Below are 22,614 nucleotides of genomic sequence, written 5' to 3'. Positions count from 1 at the left end.
TGAACGTGCCTTTTGTTTTTCCACTAACCGCTTTTATTTTGAAATGCGAGAACCGGAAACTTTTCCCTTCTGACTGTCTCTTCACTGCTCTTCAGTCTGACTCAAGCAATACAGAACCTCGCTGCAAAAGTGCATCGTTTACTTGGTGTTAAGTTTACTTACATTTTCTTTTTCGAGAACAACAAAGTTAAGTAGGCATTAAGCGATTTCATTTTTGTTCCGGCTCGTCAGCACCTGCAGGTCTTCCGTGTGACGTCACCTCTGGCTGCCAAACTCTGATGTCTGCCAGATTTGCATTGTTCAAGAACTGACCTGGTGGTTCATGAATTTGCGGCTTTGCAGCATCATAAAAAGCTTCCGGTCTGGACGCATGGGGCAAACCACAATCAGAGAGGCCTTACAAGGTTGACAATACCTGTCATTGTCATCGAAATAAGATTTTATTAAGGCTACTTAAGGTAACACTGCGTGAATTGGGAACAGTGATTTGTAGCTTGTTCTAAGCATACAGGACATACCAATCTTTCTTCAAAGGTAGATTAATGGGTTTGTGATTCATGTTGGGCCTTCAGTCAAAGGCTTTATGTCACAATGGTGATTCTCTTTCAACCAGACTAGATAACCAAAACACATGATTCTTTTCATTTTGTGACAGCGTTAGACCTAATTGCAGTTCTTGAGTTTACAGTTCAATAAACCTTTTTCTTCATGTTCAACATTTTTCTGCGCTCTACAATTTGCAGGTAACATTAGAAGAAAAACAAAAGGGGAAACATTTGCATATTCTCAACAATTTGCACTTAATTCTCAAATAAACAGAAGTCTCTTCGGTGCTTTTTGACTGTTACATTTATTCAATCAAAGAATATCAAAGAGTGAACAAAACCAATAACTGAAAGCATCAAGTTTTAAAGTGGATTTGGGAGATTTCATTTTCATCTGGATGACTGAGGATGCGTATTTAATAAATAAAAACGTAAGTATTCATAACTGTCAAACAGAGGCTTTGTAGCTATGTAAAGATAGACATCTCCTCTTGCTCTTGACTTTCGGACATTGCATTTAAAACATTTCCCAAGTATCTGTTGAAAGCTCGTCTCACTTTCTCTGGTTCCTTCTCCAGATTGGAGTGAATGAGCATCAGTCTGCTCAAATGTGCGGCTGAATCACAGAAAATAAATTGGTTAGTCTGCAGGCAGTCCTAATAACTTGGAACAGCTGTGAGAGGCCTGCAGCACAAGTACCTAATGGCAGCCGTTTGTCTTCTGCTCCGCTGCCAGGTTTATGGTGTGCGATGAGGAAGCACTGGTTATCCTGCAAGCCTTGAGAGGAAATGAACATCGAGTGCCATGTTTCTATTTCTCTGAAGTGACTTGGAACTTCTGGATTGAAAATGATCACCACGCCGTTTGAGTCCTTCATCAACATTGGCCAGCATGATTCAAACCTGCAGTACAAGAACACAGTGTATTGTATCGCTGTATCTGGGTGTTATCCACTAAAGTACACAATGTTTATTACTGTATATATAACCGCTGTTCAATACCTGTGATAATAAACTTACTTCATATCTCCTGAGCAGTCCCATAGTTCAACCTCACATGCTCTGTTGTCACCACTCCCCTCGGGCTGTGATTCAAATTCCACTATCCTGGAAACAAAAATGTGTTTGTTTGTTTATCTGCTATCTCTAGTGGCAACATATATTTCAATTTATTTAAGGAGGCAACTCGGTTTACACCTTGTTCCATTTGATCAACTCAGAAATGTTAATGACTTTATCGGAACTGCCAATGTCAAGAGGAAACTGTTGATGTGTTGTTGTTGTTGTTGTTGTTTTTACCTCACTCCTTGAGTTGGCTTGTATTCACCTCCCACAACCTCCGCTGCATTTGAGAGAAAATTTGCAAGAACTGTTTTTCCGCTCTGAAAAAAAAGTCATAAGTTATGGAATATTGCTATTTACAATGCGAGAAGAATTATTCTCATACAAAATACATGTGATCTTGATAAAGTGCTTTAATGACTAACTTCTGTGCAAGTTAATTTTACTTTTCTCCACAGCAGACAGTTAGACTTACCAGACCAAGAAACACGCAAGTGTTAAAAAGTAAAGTTAAGTAAAGGATCCATTCTTTAAAGTTATCAGTTACATGTGATTTATCCTGCTATGTCAAGTCGGATGGTCCAAGTCTCTGAGAGTACTGTAGTAATTATTGCTGTCATGGAGATTGTGGCAACCATTCCGTGTTACTGCAGGAAGCACAGGTGTATTCAATTATATTCAATCCTGCAATCCAGCGAAACGTCTTTGTGCTTGTATGGAAGATGTGAATGGGACAAAGCCATCACAAATGTAATAACTAGTCGTATCTGCTTTTTCATGCAAGATAAAGGCTCTCATACGATTACAGAAAAAAGATTATCTAATTCCTTGAGAAAAGGTGAAAGTACCGGTAATGTTCATTTACGCACCTCGTGAGGTCCGATAAAGAGTATTTTTGTTTTGAACATTTCCACTCAACAACAAATCAAAGGGGGAAAATAAAGCAAGCTATGTAGCTAAATTCTAGGAAGCTATGTTGACGTTTCTCTCGCTCTCCGTTTCCTTCCGCTCATTGGCCGTTCGCAACATTGATCACATTTAGATCCTCCCAATTTACACCTGGGGAACGAATAGGCAGCGAGCAGATGAGTCCCGTGCTATTGCGTCACCTCAACGCTAACCAATCCGCTTCGAGCATTAAGTGGAGGAGGGGCTCTTAAGTTTCGAGCGTCGGTCACAACCGATCAACACCGAAAGCGTACGGTAAGTAATATTTACATTGTATTAAAATAAATACTAGTATTTAGGTGAATCGGATTGAATTGAATCTAAATGCTAGTTATTTTGCATGAGAGAATTAACAGCCTTTTCGCTGAGCCGTCATTAACCTGATTATTGTCCACTAAATTATCTTGCTTTCGCAATCTGCTATTATCGGAATGGTTTGTTATTCGTGTCCAAGATGGCTATGCAGTGTAAGATTGTATTAGTTTCATATGCTCCTTTTCATGTTGACAGTAGTATCCTATACTGTGTGCATTTGTTTTTGCCTGTAGTAAAATGTCTCCAGAGGATGAACTCCAGCGTCCCCGGGCTGGTTGCAGCTCTAAGGAGGATGCAAGTATGAGCTGTGTAAATGTTGATAAGCTGAGCAGAAACAGCAGAGCTCGCATCCCTGCAAGAACCCAAGAGACAGACTCCCATTGGTATGGTCCTAAAATTCACCAAAGTAAACACTCAATCCAGTTTGTGGGAGTTAATTGCACATTTAACAGCAGCCGTAGTATTATTCATAGGTACTGGTTTCCTTCTATTTTTCTATTTAGTCTAAGAGACTTTGGGAAAAGCCATTTCCTGAAATTGTTGAGTGACGCAGAAGCAGCTGCCAATGCTGCTGCCGTTCAACTCGTATCTTTCAAAGACGCCGTGGTAAATTCATTCAAACACGAGCCCTCTGTGTTGCAACTTAAAGCGTGTTACCTACTTTAAACAATTCAAACATTCACCTATATATTATAACATTTGTTTCTTGCAATGAAGGATTCAAGACAATCAGCCATTGATAAGTATCAAATTACAAGGCAGAAAGGACTTTTGCTGGAGAAGTTTGAGGATTTTAAACAAAAAAATAAGGCGGTTCGTCAAAAATTGAAACAGCTTCAAGATTTGGAGGTAGGTTATAATATGCACTATATACTGTACTCTAAGTTTAGGACAGTTATTAGATGATCCAATGAAAGGTTGGCTGTTGGTCTGACTGATATAAATGCATGTTAGAAATAAGTGGAGTCATTTTTATATTTGAATATATTTTCCGTGTGCTTTTGTACCAGGCTGATCGAATTAATGCCAACCACCAAATCGGCACGTTAATGAAGAAGGTCTCGCAGGCTGAGGGTGAAAATGAGGTGAAAGCTTAATTACATTATGCAATGATCCAAATGAAATGATTAAGTGAAATTAGTTGAACGGTCAATATAATATTGAAAAGAAGACATCTGACATTAAATCAATGTGATAAATGGAAGATGACAAAGAGAACTATTTGGTGAAAGGGATTGCATGTAATTCTGAACAAACTGTTGAAATATGCAGGTTCCAATTTCAAATTGTCCACTGTGAATCTTTCTCCTCAAGCATTTAAAAAGTGATCTGAGTGTGACGGAAAGACGACTTGAGGAACTGATGGATCTGCGGAGAGAAGAGCAGGTGGGAACAGGAGACATTTTTACAAATACGGAGTGCGTTTTAAATTATCTGCCTTCTTTGGTCTTTGCAGGAGAACTTAAAGAGTGCCGTTTACTTGACTAAGTCTGTGGAGGCAATCCGTGTTCACCTGCAGGGACAGTTACGCAACAGGGAAGCTGAAAACGGTTGTTTGACTGTACATATACAGGTGGAACTGCCTTCTATCAACCTACTTCTCTTTAATTACCTTAAAGGAACTCTTCAAACATCATAACATTTTCCTATGGTACGCTCGCTGCCTTTTCCAGAATTTGGAGAGAACCCTGACGGCGCAAAACATGAAGATCGATGAACTGAAAGGCTGCATCTCCTCGTTGACTGAGAAGGCAGCACAGGACAAGGAAGCTCTTCAGAAAGCTACTCGTGCTCAGAAACTGAGAGCTGAAAGATTTGAGGCTGCAATTGAGAAATGCTACGCACAGCTGAAGGAAAAAGTATGACGAAAGGCTTCGGTGTTTTGTTATCAAAATAGCATCGGTATAGTAGTGGAATTCAGGATCTTTTTTTTGTGTGACTTGAACAGGATGCTCAGCTGGCCAGTGCACGTTTAGAAAGAGACTCCAAGAGACAGCAGAAGGAGCAGACGGCAGATGAGACAAACAAACTCGCTGCTCATGTAGAGCTGTTAAAAAGGTTGTTCATTTCTCTTTTCTCCCAAACAACCACATTTTATAGTGGAAATCGGTACACACAATGGCGACCGCAAAGTATCATTTAATCTGAAATGTGTGTTCAAAGCCAAATTGCAGATTTGACAGCGAGGCTGCAGAATGAGAAGGATGAGCTCACTGCAGTGAATGAAACTGTAATGCGGCGTGTTGAAAAGCTCAGAGCTGAAAATGGAGAACTTGGCGTCAATAATGCAGCACTCAAGGTATAAGATGCTGAACCTGAGAATGATTACAGCAGAAGTTTGAAGAACGTGATATAATTTCTCACCAATTTTGATGAATTTTAAGAAGATTTCCTCTAAAGAAAATACTCCTGTTTATAGTTTGAGGCAGACTGAAGGGCTTATCAAGTTATGCAATTGTTTGATTATCTCTCTTATTGTGTGTTCCTATGGGAGATTCTCTCTGCCTCGTTCCCTTAAGCTCTAGTTTTATTCTCACTAACATTATGTTTGATATCCGTGTGATTTCAGGCCTCTGTTACTAAACTGCAGCAGCAGCTGGCGGATTCGGAGTCTTCCCTGGTAGAGGAGACCGCTGTGTCTCAGGAGAGCAAACATCAAGCCGAACATTGCCGACGTCAGGTTGGCGTGTGCTCAATTAGTTTCCTCTTTGCCTTTTTTTTTTTTTTTTTTTAAACCTATTGCAATTTATATTATTTCCTGTTTCATGCATTTCTAATACTATAAGTTGTAAAGTAATGTAAGAGTGTTTGCCATAGTCCTTCATAAGAAAAGCAGGTTATCATATTATCCGATACATTATGAAACCATTTTAAGTAATAATGTAAATAAGTATTTAGAGCTCTGAATGAATGCTTCTGATAGTTCTAAAAGTTTGCAGCTTTTCTTGTGCCGTATTTTTCTAGATTGCTGAGCTTCAGACTGAGACCGATGGCCTGAGGATAAAATATGTAAATCTTTTAAGGGAAACAAGCAAGACACAAGATGGAAAGGGAACAGAAGTTGAAGAGGTAAATTTAACTCTCTGTGTTTTGTCATCTGTTATATTAGGTTTTAAGCTAAAAATAAAAAACAAGAACACACCCATCTTTGCGCATCACTTTGAGAGGTGTGATAAATCTTTGGCCAAATATTTTTTTTCTATTCCAAACTACAAACTCTGGAGCCCAGGTGAGGCAGGAGCTGCAGGGGCGAGTGAAGGGGCTGAACTCTTACCCTCAGTTACTGAATGCAGCTGAGCAGAGTCTCTTTGAATGCCAGGAGAACCTGCGAAGCTCGGAGAGGGAGTTCTCAGAGAAATCAGAGTCCATTAGCCAACTGCAGGTTCAGGTGTGCAATGTTGGTCTGCGGTGGTCTGAGAATGCCAGATGTAGTCATTTTGATGTGTGACCCCCTAGGTGGCGGTAGAGGCCCATGTGTTTGACTGTTTCCTGGTCCTTCTGTGAGGCTGTTTTATGTTTGTCAAACATAAAAAGATTCTGATTGCAGTGGAGTCTGTTATGTTGCGACCATCCCTTCCTACGTACCCGTCGGCGCTCCGCTGAGTCCATCTTGATCATCTCATTTTCCTCTCGATGCTTTGCTGTCATGAAAAAGGAATATTCTGCACACGCCGTTCATAGTCTGCTTCGTTCTCTTTGTGACCAATGCAACTGATTCTGAATTTTACACGTGCAGATGGGCAGTCAGGCGAAACTGCTCAGATCAACTGCGGAAATGAGAGAGTCCATTCATGAGGCTAATCTGCAGCTGCAAGAAAAAGTGACTCATCTCCACAAGTAATATCCTCGTGGGTCTGTTGTCCACACTTCATATCTTTGTGTCTCCTTTGTGCAAATGAAAATTGTATTTGTGCATCTGTAGGCAGATAGACAAGCTGCAAGAGGAGAACCTGGAGCTGGTTCATCGGCTCGCAGCTCAGGAGGAGGCTCGGGGCTACAGTAACCGTCAGCTGGATCAGCGTTCTTCAGAATGCCAGGCCCTCAGCCGGCAGCTGGAGGCAGCTTTATCGGACGTCAAACAGCAGGTACGGCTCAGAGAAGCTTCATTTACACTTGAGAAAGAAGTCATTGATTAAACTGACTCACGTTGTAAAGAAAGCTTGCATCCACATAAAATAATTATGATTATTTACTGCACCCAGAGCCTTTGGTGATCTGCCATGTTACAAAATTAATTTCTTACTTCAAATGTTTTCAAAGATTTGCTATAAATGTCTATTATTGATTATTTCCTGCCAGCCACCATGTTGTGTTTATTATTTTTTCCCCTCAGAATTCTATCCCCTTCCAACCCCGAGTTTCGTGCTTTTCTGAGCGTGGCTATATTTTTGTTAGTACAGCTGTTTCCATTAGTATAGTTCTTTTAATTCGTTTATTTTTATGCAACCAGGTCAACAAGGTAAAAGACCAGGCTGTTTCCAAAGAGAAGCTCCTTCAGACCGAAATCCTGACGCTTGAAGCAGAGAAGAGCAGAAGGGACAATGAACTTCGGATCCTCGTGCAGAGCAAGCATACTGTATGTGTCGTCTTCTTCTTGTCCTCGTAAAGCAAATTGTTATACTGCATGCTCGCATAAGCTGATCTCATCCTTTATGTATGTACGACGATGCCGAGGAAATGAACATGTCCAAACCTTAATCTGCAGGTTGAGAAGCAGTTCGAGGTGCGTCTGAAGGACCTGCAGCTCAGCCTGGACCAATCAGAGAGCCGCAAGCAAAGCGTTCAGAACTATGTGGATTTTCTCAAAAACTCTTACAAGACGATGTTTGTTGAAGGACTACAACAATCAGCTTTTGGATCATCTTCGTGTTTTCTGAAATGATAGAAGGATTTCCTTTAGATTTTATTTTGTTTTTTTGTTTGTGCACTGTAATAATAAGTTATTTAAATTTATACTTTTAGCCCGAATAGCTGAACTAAGTCACATGGTATTTTCACTGGTGTAAAGGTTTTGACTGTAAACTCTTGCTACTCTGTCTTGTTGCCACAAGACATATTGTTTTTAGGCATTTTTTTTTTACATTGTAGATACACATAATTCTAAAAACAAAGTAATGTTTGAAAACCAAAATATGGCGGGGTGGATATGTCTATGCCAAGTTTACCTGTGGCAACCTGCTGCAGCTTCACTCTTGTTAAATTTCTGATGTCGAAGCCAAACCTTCATTAAACTCCCTAAACACAATGTGTGGCGTCCGCCTCATGTGTTCATGCTCTGATCCTCCACCTGACTCACATAAATGTTGCTGGAAATGAGCCGTTTAGCCGTCAAATCAACTGGTGCCTACAGGCTTGAAAAAATAATTACTGACAAACATGCAACAAACCACTCGAAGCGCTCTTGCTGTTTTGCTTGGCATGCTTTTGTAATAAAAGGGGTTACGGGAGACAACACAATCTGCTGCCGCACGGTTTACCTACGAAATATTTTCCCTTGTCTTGTACTTAAATGTACTTTTCATGTTCTGTACTTGTCTCATACTATCTATGGTTAAGATCTGTTTCCAGACTATTCTGTGCTCTTGCTGTGAAGACTTTCCCCCTGATGAGCTCTGCTCCGTTTGCTCAGTTCTCGGGAACAAAGCTCTATTATGCTCATCAGCAGTGGATGGAACAATTTCGTCCTTTTGCGTCAGACCCTGATTATCCTGTGCATGCGATCTTTCTCGTTTACGCAGTTATTTGCATCATTTGGGTATTTGGTGTTTGGAAAATGACTTAATCTGGTGTCACCATTCAGCCCAAGGTTATGTCACAGTTGAATGACCTTTTTGTTTTCCAGCTCATTATTAAAAGCAGAGTCTTCACTGTAAACAAATCCTTTTCTTAAGGTCACATTCATTGACCTCCCTGATGCATAAAATCTTTTGGAAAACATTGCTGATTATGTTCATTCACGCAAAGTCACATCAGTTGAGGATCTGAAGGGAGAAGAGTAGCATTTAGTTCAATAGAACTGTGTTGCAACCGATAGCAAGGATAACAGATTGAGGCTGCAGGCTAACCATGACTGTAATTTTTCTTTTGAAAGGTTCGATTCTTGCCCTGTAACATCTTCATTCCTTTTTAGCATCTGGCTAACAGCAGGAAAATTACTTTATAGTGCATCCATTCCTTTAACTGTGCTTTGACGTAAAGTACAGGACCTCCCAGAGATGAATCAGTTACAGCTTAAACTATAGCTCATTAACAAGTAGGAAAAGTTACAAGAAATAAGCTGTTTATTCCCCAAATTAATGCAATCGTCACATATGTTTAAAAAAATACAAAAATTAGAACGATTCTATTTTTCATTTATTATTTAATTCTGATAAGTTAAAACAAACTTGATAGTCTGATAGCTACTTGGCCAGCCTGCATATAGTACAGTATATTTCCAACCTTCAGTCAAAACAGGATGTCAAACGAATATTGTACAGATGCATTGTACCCTGATTAACTCCTAACAATGCATTAAGTTGAAGTATCAGGTGTTGATTTTTAAATAATTAAAATAAACTGATGCGCTAAATCAGAAATGGCTATGCGTGTGCATTGACTGATTTTAGCTGCCGCCTATTTGCATCATTTCCAAGCTGCCATGTGACGTGTCTTGTCAAGAGTGGCACGTATAAAACAAGTGTGCAACAGTGGAGGACGCATGTTTAACTAGAACAATGAAGGCTCCAATCCCATGAAGCATCAATGTCTTGTGTGACCTCAGTCAACCCTCAGTAAACATTGCTGTTTTCTGTGTAAGCTCAGAACTTTATACTCTCAGCTTGTGTCATTAAGAACTCTGCAAGGGGTGGCTGCCCTCGTGTTGCTGCTGGGGCAGTTCAGGTTGCACTTGCAGGATTCTATCATCATCACCATCCTGCTGGAGATCCTGCCGTTTCTGCACCGAAAGCGTACGGATGACGTCTGAGTTCGGTGAGGGCTGCAGCATCGCCCATCTATGCAGGAGCCACAGTACCTCAGTTGGACCTTTTTCAGGCTACGGCAGCCTGCGTAGGTCAGTTTAACCGGACGGCTGGCCTTCTCTGTGCGTTTACATCGCTGACCCTTCTGTGTGAAGACATCAATGTGTTACATGCGTGATTGGTAGTCCTGCTATAGCAATAAGGGCGACAGAAGCGAGGGATGTACCTTTAATCTGTGAAATGCTATTTGGCTGCAGGGGCGGACTTCACAGAGCCGAGTCTCTTTCACCAGTTTGCACTGGGGGTTGCTGTTGGCCGCCCTGGTGGACAATCCCGTGCCACAGGACTTGGAGCAAGGCGACCAAGCTGTGGTTTTAGGCACGCACTTGACTCTTCCTGACAGCATGTGGCCCATCAAGCGACTGCCGAAATCTTGCAGAGAATATAATTACGTTTCACAAACGTGCAGACGATGATGCTGCATGTTTTTTAAGTTCATGCATATTTTAAACTGCTCACCAGGTAAAGACTTGAATTCTCTCCACACATGATCCAGCTCTTTGCTGTTGGCGAGGTCATTTTCAGACGGTCTGCTGTCCTTGCTGTGCTTCGTCTTGCGTTTCTTCGCCACAGAGCTTTCACTCTTATTGCTTTCCTCCTGGCAGACGAGGCGCTCGCAGCACTGCCTCCCTAGTTTTCCCCGACTGGGATTCGCACAGACCTGTTTAGGCAGCGTGAGCTCATGCGGGCAGAGGGAGACACATCCGACTGCACCGTCCATGCAGGTGCACTGGTGTTTGCAGTTTGGACGGAAGATTTCTCCGTTTTGGTGTATCTTGTTGTTGTACTCGCATGTTCTTCCATCTGTTTTTGCTGTTGTGAGAAACAAAATTCACTGAGGTCTAAAAAAGGAAGACTGAATATGAAAATAAACAACAACAGGCATTACTGTACCTCGACAAATGCCTTTAGCAGGGCCATACCCCCCTCCAATGTGGCACACCAATCCCTTTGTGTGGTCACATGGTCGGGTCTTGCTACAGTCCTGAAAGAGCTGTCGCGCACAAACCTTACAGCATCCACAGCCGTCCACAATGAGACCGACACCTGCTGCACATCTGTCAGCATCTGGCGGGCAGTGACAGTCCTTTGGACACAAGGCTGACACCTGAGATAAGACATGATACGCCTGATCAAAATGTTCCATCCCAACAGGCTCCTTATCGAACCTGTAACAAAGCAGCTCACCGATCAGATAGCTCTTACCGTTGTGATGCAAAAGATCACGAGAGCAGAAAGTCGCCACATCTTCAAATCTCCTTCAAACAACGGAAAGTTGGTGAGCGCTCCTTTCCCGGCCCCCCCATCTCCTTTTATACACTTCTACAGATCTGACGTACGTGTGGGCTGAAGAGGTGTCCTGAAACTATGAGAGGAATGCCTCTCTATGAGTCCTCCCATAATCCCATAAGGAGCTTCCCTCTCTTCTCACCGTTCACTCAGCAAGCCAAGAACCACCCAGTATAACTTCCATTCATCCACACAAAAAAATAGAAAATTACGATTTAAATAACAGAAGTCCATTATCATTTAGTGCAATGACAAGTCATTTGTCCATCCCAAAGTAAACCAGTGCCTTTTAAATAAAACACTGTAAATATGAATGAGTAAAATGGATAATGTTTTATTTACATGACCTGTAATTCAATGCATTTTGCAGTATTAACTTTACACACTTTCACATAATATGTGTTTGATGGTTTATCAGTTTAATTTACATTGTCTGAGTTTTGACATGTTTTTCTTTATCTATAAATGAGACTTTGCCAGTTTAATACACAGAAGGGAGGAAGACTACTGGACAAACAATAAGGCACATCTAAACCTAATACGTTAAATATTTCATCATGAGCTACAGCCCCATGAGGGATCCAGCATCAGGATGCCACAAGTTCTGACATAAATATTGAGGAGAAGCCACATTCTTCTACGACTGGTTGCATTTCTATCTCGGATGGAGCAGCATATTTAGACTGCTGCATGTTGTCTGTGATCGGAGTTTGTATTTTTTAATCTTACTCCTGTTAAAAGCCATGAAGGCATGGATGGATTCTGAATTTGAGCGCCACCTTGGATGGTTGAAGCCAGTGAATTCCTCTTTGGGTGGTCTCAATGAGAACATCAAAACATGTCAAAAAAACAGCATTCCACTTAAAATAATCGCAGAGGACTTCTTTTAAATAGGTGCCAGAATAAAAAGCATCAAAGAACAATGGATGTTATCAGGAATAAAATATCCTCCTTTCCCTCACAACCTGTGAGAACAAGAGGCTGAGCGCCTCCTTCATATCTAACTGAGGTCACAAAGGCCAGTTTGAACGGTGGCCAGCCCTGGCAGATGAACAGCAAACAAGCAGAAGCTTGGTGAATCCACAGATGACTGGAAATTGCTGACTGTTGTAGTTTGGAATGGAATTTGGAGAACCGTGCTCAATAAGAGGAATGTTGTGAGAGGCAGCTGGGAAGTTTGGAAAGGAACAGAGTTGAGTTTATGTTCTGGATGTCAGATATATCTGACTGCTCTTCTGTCACCAGACAAGCACAGCGGTGTTTCTACACTTCTTTCTGTTTTTCATTCAACCTTACCAGTAGATGGTGTGTATTTCACATTTTACCATGTCAGACTATTCCTCCGACCGCCACTTTAATAAAATATTTTACGGTACAAAAAAAAAAATGTCCATATTTGTATCATTTTCTTTTCTGTGCCCATCCATTGAAAATATAAATCAGAATTGACCTATTTTATGAGAAGTTACGTGAAATATAATTACCCATGCCAGATGCTGTTCAGTTGTGGAGACACAGCTTTGAACTTTAACTTCTTAGTTCATATAATTATTGTTAGCGTGCGTCACCCGTCTGAAACTAAATCACTTTTTTTTTTCATTACGTCATTATGTTTCGCCATCTATGGTGTTGAGACACAGACACTCATGCTGCTTGACATTTTAACACCTGACTTTTAACCCTTGTATTATGTTGAAAAATAATTACGTTGTTTATGTTAGGGTCATTTTGACCCGCACTGTGTAAATCCACTCAAAACAGTAAAAAAAAACGTGTTAAACCAATAACATCTTCATTTTAGATTATATGAACATTTAGAAAAGAGACATACAATACATTTTTAATTCCAACACTATATTTAAGAACTATTTGAAGTTTTTTCCCCTTCATGAACACTTTTTTTTTTCATTCGACTTGCTCCATTTCCTCAGATTTTCAATGTTCAACAGCTCTGGTGTCGCGGTTGTCAAATCGGATCACACAAGATATCATGTGAAATGTCGCCAGAGACATTGTTGCTCGAAGGATTGGCCTTCCATTCCCTTCATTCCATAGACTTGCAGTTGCTTCTCCCTTTGACCTGTAGACTCCAGCTAATACCAGTATTCCGATGTAAGCATGCAAGTCAGTCTGATCCAGTGGCTTCCATTTCTCTTGAAATACACGCCTTCCCTCCAAATTGGTCATGTCCAGTATAATCTTCTCTGTTGGTGGGGATATGAAGAGCTGAAATGCTGATTGAATATCATCGACTCGTGTGACAGCAAATCTTGTAGGACCGGGAGTCCTTTTGATGACATTGGAAGATGGCAGTCTACCCCGGCTTTGGTGTGGTGCTGTTGACAATTTTATATTACCATCTTTAGATGCCCATGTCCCCTCTGTGGATGATTATTGCTGCATTCCTTGGTTTTCATCTGATGGAGAGACAATGGCAGACTCGTCCTCTGAATCCTCCTCATTGGAGGAAAATTGACAATCTGGATCATCAATAACATTGTCCCCGGTCTCTGAAATCTCTTCCTCTGCATCACTAAAGCCAAAGTAGCATCAACTGTAAACCTTCTGGAACTGTAAACCTTCTGGAACTGTAAACCTTCTGGAGCTCATTTTTGGTGCGTTTGTCAAAGAGATGACATGAGAACAGTGACAAGGACAAGGGAGAAAAAGTTCCTCCTCTACTCACACCTGGGTCTCTGTGTCAAAATATCTATTCAGAGGGAGTCAAAATACAAATAATTGGGCAAGCTAAATAAAGGACATAAAATACATCAATGTTTATTTTGGATCTGAACAGTTTCTTACCCTCATTAAAGTGTCCGGGTCAAAATGACCCCAACATCATATTCGTATACAAACTCTCCACAGACATTATACTACACATCAAGGTGTCCAGATTTTACACACAAGTTCATGACCCAAGATGAGGAAAAGTCACAAAATTGTATGACGAAAAATAAAGGATAACCAGTACTTTGGTCAACACGAAAACTGAAACGGGTCAAATTGACCCTTAACATAACATAAGGGTTAAAGGACATATTTCTGTGGCATCCGAGAAATTGCACAGATGCCAAACCATTCACGTAATAATTGGTGCCTGTAATTTCCCTCCATTTTATATCATTATCATTACACGCAAACACCTTCAAGGGAATAACAGAAAGCCTCACCCTGATTTTGCAGATAGCAGATCTTACTGCTTGGAGATGACAAATTCCAACACATATTAAACTGCAGAACATGACAAAACAAGCCTGACAAAAATCCCAACCTCAATTGCTTTATGGCATTTAATGATTAGAGGGAAGGGAAAGTCTCGCTGGAATTGTTTCAGGTTTAGGGGTGTTGGTTTGGTTCTTCCCATGCACTTCAGAGCACTGGGCATATAGAAGAACATTATGTTCTCCCTGTTCTTCCCCTGTTGATCCATGTAAGGGTTGACTTGTTCAAAGAAAAGAACAAAATCAGGATCCATTTAAATAGCAGCCTTCTGTTAAATATGTAGACATTGATTTAAACCTGGATTGTAACCACTGAGCTCACACTCAAATTCAGTTGAAATTACAGATTTTATTTTAAAAAAACCTAAACAACACACAATTCTGACTACATCATAAAATGTGATGCATTGTTGTTAAATAATTCAGCAAAATAATAGTGAGGGTCCATATAGCTACTTATCCTTTGCAGGCTTGTGGGGGTGTGGTTTGGGCCTTTCACAGCAATCATTGGGCCACAGCAACTGTGAGAATATGTATAAGGACCACGCAGAAAATGTTATTATATAATGTTAAATTACGGATCATGGAGGACGTAGCCATATTCTTTGTTCAAGTAAAAAAAGACATTGCCACACTGGCAAGATACACAAGCGATAACTCATTTAATCTGCTGTGAATGTTAATACTTAAGTAAAGTGTGAAAATATTAGTTGTTAAGTGTTTTTAAATGTAGAAATGTTAAAAAAAAAGCTAAATATTATTGTCTTTTGTTAGATTATAATAATAGATGTGTAATTAGCAATAATTTCACTACTTTAAGGTTGGGATAGATTTAATTTAAATGTTAAAAATGTATCTTTAAAACATTTTATTAGTAAAGTTATCTGTTTTATAATGTCATGTATTTTAATCAGTCAAAAACTGAATGTGAATGTGTGGAGATCCAACAGCGCCCCCCAGCGGAACCTACCGGAAACACAATCCACCTGTATCAGAAAGAAACTGCGCCGGACTTGGTGAAACGGAGACATTATCGAACCGTAGCCCGGTCTGCTGCTGAAACAGACGTTCTATCTGAACCGGAGAGCGTTTTAACAAACATTTTTTAACCTCTGAGTCTTAAACCTGCTGCCTGAACTTCACCTCTTCTCCGTTTAGACGTAAACTCCGACAGAATCAGGAAGTCCGGGTACTAGAATGGACAGTCGAGACGACACCTTACAACGACAAATCATGAAAAGCAATATCTGTTAGCGCTTGAACGTATTTCATTATTATTAATCTTTATTTTTACTATTTTTATTTGTATTTTACTAATTTGTCCTGGTCCGTCGTGCGATACCCGGAACTCCGAGCTTTTCACTGGGCGGGTCAGAGATGGACGATAAACTCACCGAAGAGGAAATGGCAGAACTTAAAAAAGACGTGAGTACGAAGCGCCAGAGGAAATAACTCACCAGCCAGTTATTGATAGGCATTAACAGCAGAACTGTTGCTCTGCTCACACCTTACCTGGCTCGTTTGGGGGTGAAAGGCCTGTTAAAGGAGTCTGACATCTTGTCCATAATGTCAACACTGTTAAATGCTGAGACGAGTCTTGATTGTTCTAAATATTAATGTGTTTTTAATCCAAAACAATAACAGAAGCAGACCAGGACTTACAGGAGACACGTGTTGCAGACTTTAAAGCAGATTTCCCTCCCCAGGGTCAATCATCTACTCTTCCTCACCGCTCTGTTCTTCTTCTCTCCCGTGTGTTTTGTTGTCCCAGGTGCTGATCAGACTGCGGCACTACCTCTGCGACAAGATCAGAGCCGAGCGTCACCTTGACTACCTGCGCTCGCGCAGGATCCTGACGCGGGACGACGCGGAGGAGATCAGCTGCAGGACCACGCAAACCAAGAGGACGGCCATGCTGTTGGACATCCTGTCCGAGAACCCCCGGGGCCTGGACGCCTTGACCGACTCCATCAGGGAGATGCGCTCGCAAAACTTTATCATCGCCAAAATAACAGACGAGGTTCAAAAGGCCAAAAACGAGAAGATGGAGTCCCTGAGAGGTGAATGAATTCGGTCACAATGCACTTTATTTCAGATCTATGACATGATGATGATGATGATGATGATGATGATGGTGTCATTCATTTCTTTATTTACCGCACCACAGCAGCGGCTTCCAGTTCATCGGAGGGCATCATCGTAAGTCCAAGCGCCGCCACAGATCTCCCCGCGCTGTACTCGAACGACTCCACCCTCCTCCTCCACCCTGACGGCGAGCAGAGCCTCTGCGCCTCAGCCGGCCTTCCATCGCACCGGAGAAGCGATGTCCTACCCTCAGGTTTCGGCGCCGGCGTCGACGTCGCTTCCTGCACGACTTCCTCCACCCTCCCGAGGCCTGGAGAGCCGGGCGCTCCGCCGCTGCCGGATGAGGTAATGGTCGAATCCCAGTCCAACGTGGATGCAGGAGAAGCGGGATGCGCCAGCGGCGCCGGCGGCGGGGACTCCAACTTCCAGCCGCTCAGGTCGCGCTCGCTCACCCCAACATCTCACAGGAGCGTCTTTTAACGTCACATCTGGATGAGACCGCTCTGATGGAGGGATGGACAGGAGGATCTTCAGCCGCTCCACCTTTACCATGCGCGGGTGATGAACAGAATCACTGTGCCCAAAAGCCTTTCCTTTTTTACCAAACGCCTCCTCCCCTGATCAGCTGCTCTGTTCTTGTTACTCTTGTGGCTCCGCTGGAACGATCACTACAGCCGACATTAAGTGTGATCGCTTAAGATGCTGCCTTTGACCAGAGCTCCAAATGAGAAAGATGTCCATCCTCTGTTATCGGTACATAAAGTTAACGGTTTCATCTTTTTGTTTTGCCACTACACACACACACACACACACAGTGAATAAATATAAAAGTTATTTTCTGTGAAATATACTCCTGTCTGTCTTCATTAATGACTGTGTGGCTGTTCAGAAACAAAGTATACAGTCATTTAGGATAGCGAGGATATTAAAGAAGCATCAAGCCGTGTTTTGTTTTCTAGCACCGTCTGACTCCTGATCCCCTCTTGTGACGGAATAATTATAAAGTCCGATCCCAGGGACGTTTTTGTCATGTTGCAGATGCCATGGAAACAGTGTGAGTTGGTGTGAATGAGGGCTGGACAGGCTTTAGGTGACTCAGAGCAGCGATTGTCATTGTGGTGGAGGCCGGTGATGCTGCTAGACGGGGCGAGACGAGTCGCTCTCAGGCTCACTGGAGGTAAAGCGCTCATTATCTGCGTTACTGTCGTTTATACGGTGCCTGTAGATTTGTGTTTATTCTTTAATATAGAAACGAACAGATATTGTTTGAGACAGGAGTTGTAAACGCCATAATGTTTATAACATAAACCGCCTTCAGATTCGTTTCTGGGTTGATTGTTCTTAATAGAGTAGTGAGTAATTTGGCAGGTGAAAACAAACAAAACAAGATAAGAGCTGTATTCTATGCAGTTTGTAGAGCATCCGAGCTGCTGTCAGTGTAACAGCAGACGCTTCAGACATGCTGAGGAACCAGTTTGATAAACATCAGCATGAAAAGAAGGGCTGAGCTCTGGCCTCTCTTCAGTGTCCTTTGTGAAAAGCGGCGCAGCGTTCTCGGTGCAATGGAGGACGGCAAAGACCCGAGGTCCGGCCTCTGCAGGCGCAGCGCTCGCACGCTGAGCCTGGAGCCGGAGGAGGTGGAGGACTTCAGGCGGAGGCTCAAGTACTTCTTCATGAACCCCTGCGAGAAACACAAAGCCAGGGGTCGGACTCCGTGGAAACTGGTGCTACAAGTATTAAAAATAGCCATCATCACGTTCCAGGTACGAGGCAGGCCGCTGCGGTTGCTGTTGGCCGGATGTCGCTTTATCTCAGAGCATCTGTGCACTCTGGTCTATCTTCAGCTGGTCTCGTTTGGCCTGAGCAATGAGATGATGGTGGCCTTTAAAGAGGACAACCTGGTGACCTTCAGACACCTGTTCCTGAAAGGGTACAAGGACCAGCAGCTGGGGAAGTACGCGCTGTACAGAAGAGCAGACGTGAACGATCACATCTACTATATCATCAATAAGGTATCGGCCTCTTTAGATTTAAGATCAACAGCTTCATATTATTATTTCAGAAACTGATCATTCATGTTTATCTTGCAGTATATTGATCTTCAGAACCTGACCTTTGGTAACCTTGCATACGAGACGGTCGGTGGAAAGTACACCCCGCTGTCTGTGTGTCAAGAGAAGTACAGAAACGGCAGCATAGATCCGGAAGATGAGACCTTTGATATTGATCCACATATTGATAAAGGTACACACACTAAAAGTCCTTCTTGTAAAGATGAGAAATGATCATCAAATCATCAAATATATCTCCACATTGTGGTGAGTTTGGCGTCCTACGGCCGCCATCTGGATTTTATTTGGGCATGATTTATTTCTGGAAACTAATTCAAGTTTCCAGAAGGCGTGACTGGAAAATCATCCTAATGTGTTTCCTGTGTGTCTCTGTGAAAAGAGGAAGCTTGTGCCACAATTCCTCTGCTGCACCGTCCGCTGATCTGCTGATCTACGCCTGTGTGAACTCCCCATCTGTAACTTCTTCCCACAGATTGTTTTTCCGTATATCCCATGCAGTCATTTGGCCACGGCGGCTTGTCAACGCATGTGAATTTCTCCTTAGATTTCGAACGGTGACTAAACTGCAGACAGATGCGAGCAACGCTGATGCCAGGCATTGAGAGTTCTGTGTCTTGATTTGTGTTTTATGTGTCCAGGCTGATATCAGTGCGCGTCTACTTCACTCTGAAAACCATCAATCTGCAAACCATGCGCCACCATGAGCTGCCCGACTGTTACAAGTTCCATATAAGGGTTGTTGAAAGCATCAAAAAGAATTCCACACTCTCATTTAAGCTTTTAGAACATACGTAATCTTTTTTATATTTCGTCATTATCATTATCTTACTTGCCTTCAGATCCTGTTTGACAACTGTGCACACAGCGGGAAAATCATGGTCGGCGTTGAAAATGATGTAAAAATTTACGAATGCAGAGACTGGAATGTGGAAGGCACTTGTAAGCATCGACTTGTCATGAATAAATCTGAAATAATCAGACGTGTGGCCGCGGCGACCGTTCTGACCTCTGACCTCTATCTTGTTGGTTTTGGTTCACAGCTGGTAAAAATGACTATCTCCTCCTGTCCTTCGATTCTGTGGTCATCCTTTCCTGTTTCACGTCTCTCATCCTGTGCATGCGATCCATCACCAACGGCGTCAGACTCCAGTTGGTGAGTTATGAGGGATGCATTAGTGAACTGGATTTACACTACTTGGTTTGATTTCATTACCGCAGCATTATTATTAATTATACGGATGAGTTGTGGTGGTTAGCGCTGTCGCTCGCAGCAAGAAGGTACCAGGTTCGAATCCTACTTGTGCGGAGTTTGCAAGTTCCATAGCAAGCTGGGATAGACTCCAGCTGAACTGCAAAGCAGAAAAGCGGCTGTTGGGTATTTTCTTTTTTGTTGCGTGTTACATATGTGGATGTTCTCTCATGCAGGAGTTCAGCGTATTCTCCCTGACCTTTTATAATAAAACTGTGTCATGGTCGGACCGTATGGAGTTTGTGAATGGCTGGTATATTCTCATCATTGCCAGTGACACGCTAACCGTCGCCGGGTCAGCACTCAAAATTGGAATTCAAACAAAGGTATGTTTTCTGAGGGTGAAGGGAAAGCCTGTAAGTCGTATCCATGGAGTATGACTGCTTGTGTAATTGCACGTACTTTCCTCTTGCAGTACCTGACAAACTATGACGTGTGCAGCATCTTGCTAGGAACTGCTACAATGCTCGTCTGGGTCGGGGTAATTCGTTACCTTGGTTTCTTTAAGAAGTACAACGTGAGACTTTTCAGCTTTACTTTAAGTTCTTAAATGTTAAAAGTGCCAAATGCATGTCAGGAAAACTTGTGTTCCTTTTTGTCTTAGATATTAATCCTAACGCTCAGGGCAGCATTCCCAAATGTGATCCGATTCTGCTGCTGCGTGGCCATGATGTACCTCGGGTACTGTTTCTGCGGTTGGATCGTTCTCGGGCCTTACCATGACAAAGTACGCCAATAATAATCAATTTTTAACAACGAGAGTGGCCTAGTGAAATCCTCGCCAAAGAACGGTATCTGACTTCGTTATGAAACCCGTCTTCCCAGTTCCGAACACTCGACAAGGTGACTGAGTGCCTCTTCTCTCTCATCAACGGGGATGACATGTACGCCACCTTTCTGAAGATGAGAAGCAAGAGTTACATGGTGTGGCTTTTCAGCAGACTGTATCTCTACTCCTTCATTTCCCTCTTCATCTACATGGTTCTCAGCCTGTTCGTTGCTCTCATCACTGACACCTACGAAACCATCAAGGTCAGCCGCCGACATTCATGGACTGACAAGTATTCATACCTATTGCTCTAAGGAGATGTTTTAAGGTCATTGCTGTTATTTATCCTTAAGTGCTCTAACACCATGCAATGGCCCTCTTTTTCCAGCATCACCAGCAAGACAAGGTGGCCGTGTCCGTGCTCCAGGCCTTCATAGCAGAGTGCAGGGATCAGCCTGATTCTGGAAGATACCAGATTAATTCAGAGGGAGTTTCCTGCTGTGTCCCTCCATACTGCTGTTTGGGGGTGAATTGAGATTAGCTGGTTTCTTATCTTTGCATGCCTGGACAAGAATATGCATTGTTTTATTCTGCAGCCCATCCTGATTGTCTGCATGGAGCATTTATTTATACCGGTGTGTGATGAGAATGTAAAAATCTCTTCTTCCACAAGTAGTATCTCTGTGACTTTTGTTTTAATTTGACATCCTAAACACAGATTATATTAAATGCAAAAATAGCCTCTGTTCCTGTGAGTTTGTTATGTATTTCAAAATGCACATAAACAATGACCACTGTAAAAGCATTGTATACAAAGCAAAGCATAGCTTTGTTTGACACTTTTGTACACTATGCATGTACTAGCTGTATGTATACGTGTTTATCTGTAATACTGTATACTCATTTTAAAAATCTCACTTACTCTGGACTGACTGTAATAAAAAATGCTACTCAATGACAGGAACGTTAACTGTAATTGGCTGATTTCATATTAATTTTCTTGTATGACTTTGCAGCGACAGAATGTTCTCATTTGCATAATCGTCCACTGTACATCTTCATATCCAATCACCGTTCAGATACTGGTTACCTAACAACGAAGCGCCCAATAAAAATGACGTTTGCTGTGACGCGGCAGATGACTTCACCTCATAACACGGTCGTCGGAAGCAGCAGCAGCTCCAGCCTGCTAGCGGTTTGGATACCTGCGTTTAGCTACGTAGTCATTTTTTTAAAACGTTTTTCTCGTTTTTGTTGTCTTAGTTCGTCGCTGGATTTGCTGGTTTTCCTACGACATTAGAATTATATCAACATCTACCAATTTGTTATCTATCGGATTGAGATGACCTGTTGCTGGGTGTGTTCACTTTAGCTTAGAGATAGGCAATATCCAGGTTAGTGGCGTGAACTAAATGTAAAGGTGGCTCTTTGTGAATGCTTATGTGACGTCGAACATCGTCGCTTAAGTTCAATGACATTCTTCTTACAAATCGGGAAAGTTGTACAAAGTAACCGGGCTTGAAGTGCGCTAATTAACGCAATTAAAAGTGGGAATTAGCTAGCTAGTGCTCGCTAACTAACTTGACGTGATAAAGTGCGTCTAGCTGACTCGGCAGTGTTTTTTTTTTAGATAAACGCGGTGCATGTCTTCTGCTTTGTGAGATAACGTTAAATTAGAGGTCGTTTGCTACACGCTCGGTTAGTGTTGTCACTGAACACAAGCTGACTCGTTTTAATACACTGTACAAGTTGCCATTGGATAAACTACCAGCCTGTACTTGTTTCACCAGAGTAGCAGTCATAAAGGCAGAAAAAGCACACATGCGCCCAGATTTAGCTTTTCTAATGGGGTTTTTGCTGAAACAAAAAGTAATCTGTATAAACTGTTGGCTTCAGAATGAGATCGTAATACTATCCTGTGATTTAGCTGCCCGATAGGATTGCCCTTCAATTCCAATCATAACCCAAACTGGCACACACTGGACAGTTAATCCTGTGTGGGAGAAGCAGCAGCAGCCCGGATTAATTTTTACT

General features: G+C 42.1%; 5 protein-coding genes across 5 annotated transcripts; 3 read left to right on the top strand and 2 right to left on the bottom strand.

Annotated features, from left to right (window-relative positions):
- Positions 1 to 836: 836 nt before the first annotated feature.
- ift22 (intraflagellar transport 22 homolog (Chlamydomonas)) lies at positions 837 to 2,607 on the bottom strand. Its single transcript, XM_068749122.1, has 5 exons — positions 2,476 to 2,607; positions 1,844 to 1,926; positions 1,565 to 1,651; positions 1,245 to 1,447; positions 837 to 1,161 (listed from the first exon to the last, which is right to left on the bottom strand). The coding sequence occupies exons 1-5, from the start codon at positions 2,512 to 2,514 to the stop codon at positions 1,013 to 1,015; spliced, it is 561 nt and encodes a 186-aa protein (XP_068605223.1). The 5' UTR covers positions 2,515 to 2,607; the 3' UTR covers positions 837 to 1,012.
- A 561-nt stretch (positions 2,608 to 3,168) lies between these two features.
- Positions 3,169 to 8,106, top strand: LOC137904967 (outer dense fiber protein 2-like). Its single transcript, XM_068749193.1, has 16 exons — positions 3,169 to 3,252; positions 3,373 to 3,502; positions 3,587 to 3,718; positions 3,880 to 3,954; positions 4,184 to 4,255; positions 4,326 to 4,442; positions 4,543 to 4,728; positions 4,818 to 4,927; positions 5,033 to 5,168; positions 5,439 to 5,549; positions 5,834 to 5,938; positions 6,099 to 6,257; positions 6,606 to 6,706; positions 6,792 to 6,954; positions 7,320 to 7,445; positions 7,575 to 8,106. Exons 1-16 carry the CDS (start codon positions 3,170 to 3,172, stop codon positions 7,749 to 7,751), a joined length of 1,983 nt encoding a protein of 660 aa, XP_068605294.1. The 5' UTR covers position 3,169; the 3' UTR covers positions 7,752 to 8,106.
- A 1,460-nt stretch (positions 8,107 to 9,566) lies between these two features.
- On the bottom strand, positions 9,567 to 11,139 carry LOC137904678 (CCN family member 1-like). Its single transcript, XM_068748882.1, has 5 exons — positions 11,098 to 11,139; positions 10,786 to 10,999; positions 10,351 to 10,704; positions 10,058 to 10,263; positions 9,567 to 9,976 (listed from the first exon to the last, which is right to left on the bottom strand). Exons 1-5 carry the CDS (start codon positions 11,137 to 11,139, stop codon positions 9,686 to 9,688), a joined length of 1,107 nt encoding a protein of 368 aa, XP_068604983.1. The 3' UTR covers positions 9,567 to 9,685.
- Positions 11,140 to 15,519: 4,380 nt separating this feature from the next.
- Positions 15,520 to 17,261, top strand: bcl10 (BCL10 immune signaling adaptor). The gene is made up of 3 exons (XM_068749144.1): positions 15,520 to 15,830; positions 16,177 to 16,465; positions 16,573 to 17,261. Exons 1-3 carry the CDS (start codon positions 15,783 to 15,785, stop codon positions 16,968 to 16,970), a joined length of 735 nt encoding a protein of 244 aa, XP_068605245.1. The 5' UTR covers positions 15,520 to 15,782; the 3' UTR covers positions 16,971 to 17,261.
- Positions 17,262 to 18,109: 848 nt separating this feature from the next.
- On the top strand, positions 18,110 to 21,115 carry LOC137904677 (mucolipin-3-like). The gene is made up of 12 exons (XM_068748880.1): positions 18,110 to 18,253; positions 18,335 to 18,502; positions 18,581 to 18,734; positions 19,035 to 19,116; positions 19,201 to 19,297; positions 19,402 to 19,501; positions 19,603 to 19,715; positions 19,988 to 20,137; positions 20,227 to 20,328; positions 20,416 to 20,538; positions 20,637 to 20,843; positions 20,969 to 21,115. The coding sequence occupies exons 1-12, from the start codon at positions 18,164 to 18,166 to the stop codon at positions 21,113 to 21,115; spliced, it is 1,533 nt and encodes a 510-aa protein (XP_068604981.1). The 5' UTR covers positions 18,110 to 18,163.
- The last annotated feature ends 1,499 nt before the right edge of the window (positions 21,116 to 22,614 follow it).

The sequence above is a fragment of the Brachionichthys hirsutus genome, chromosome 15, assembly GCF_040956055.1.
Source record: "Brachionichthys hirsutus isolate HB-005 chromosome 15, CSIRO-AGI_Bhir_v1, whole genome shotgun sequence".
NCBI classification, from domain to species: domain Eukaryota; kingdom Metazoa; phylum Chordata; class Actinopteri; order Lophiiformes; family Brachionichthyidae; genus Brachionichthys; species Brachionichthys hirsutus.
This window is presented reverse-complemented; position numbering and strand designations above follow the sequence as displayed.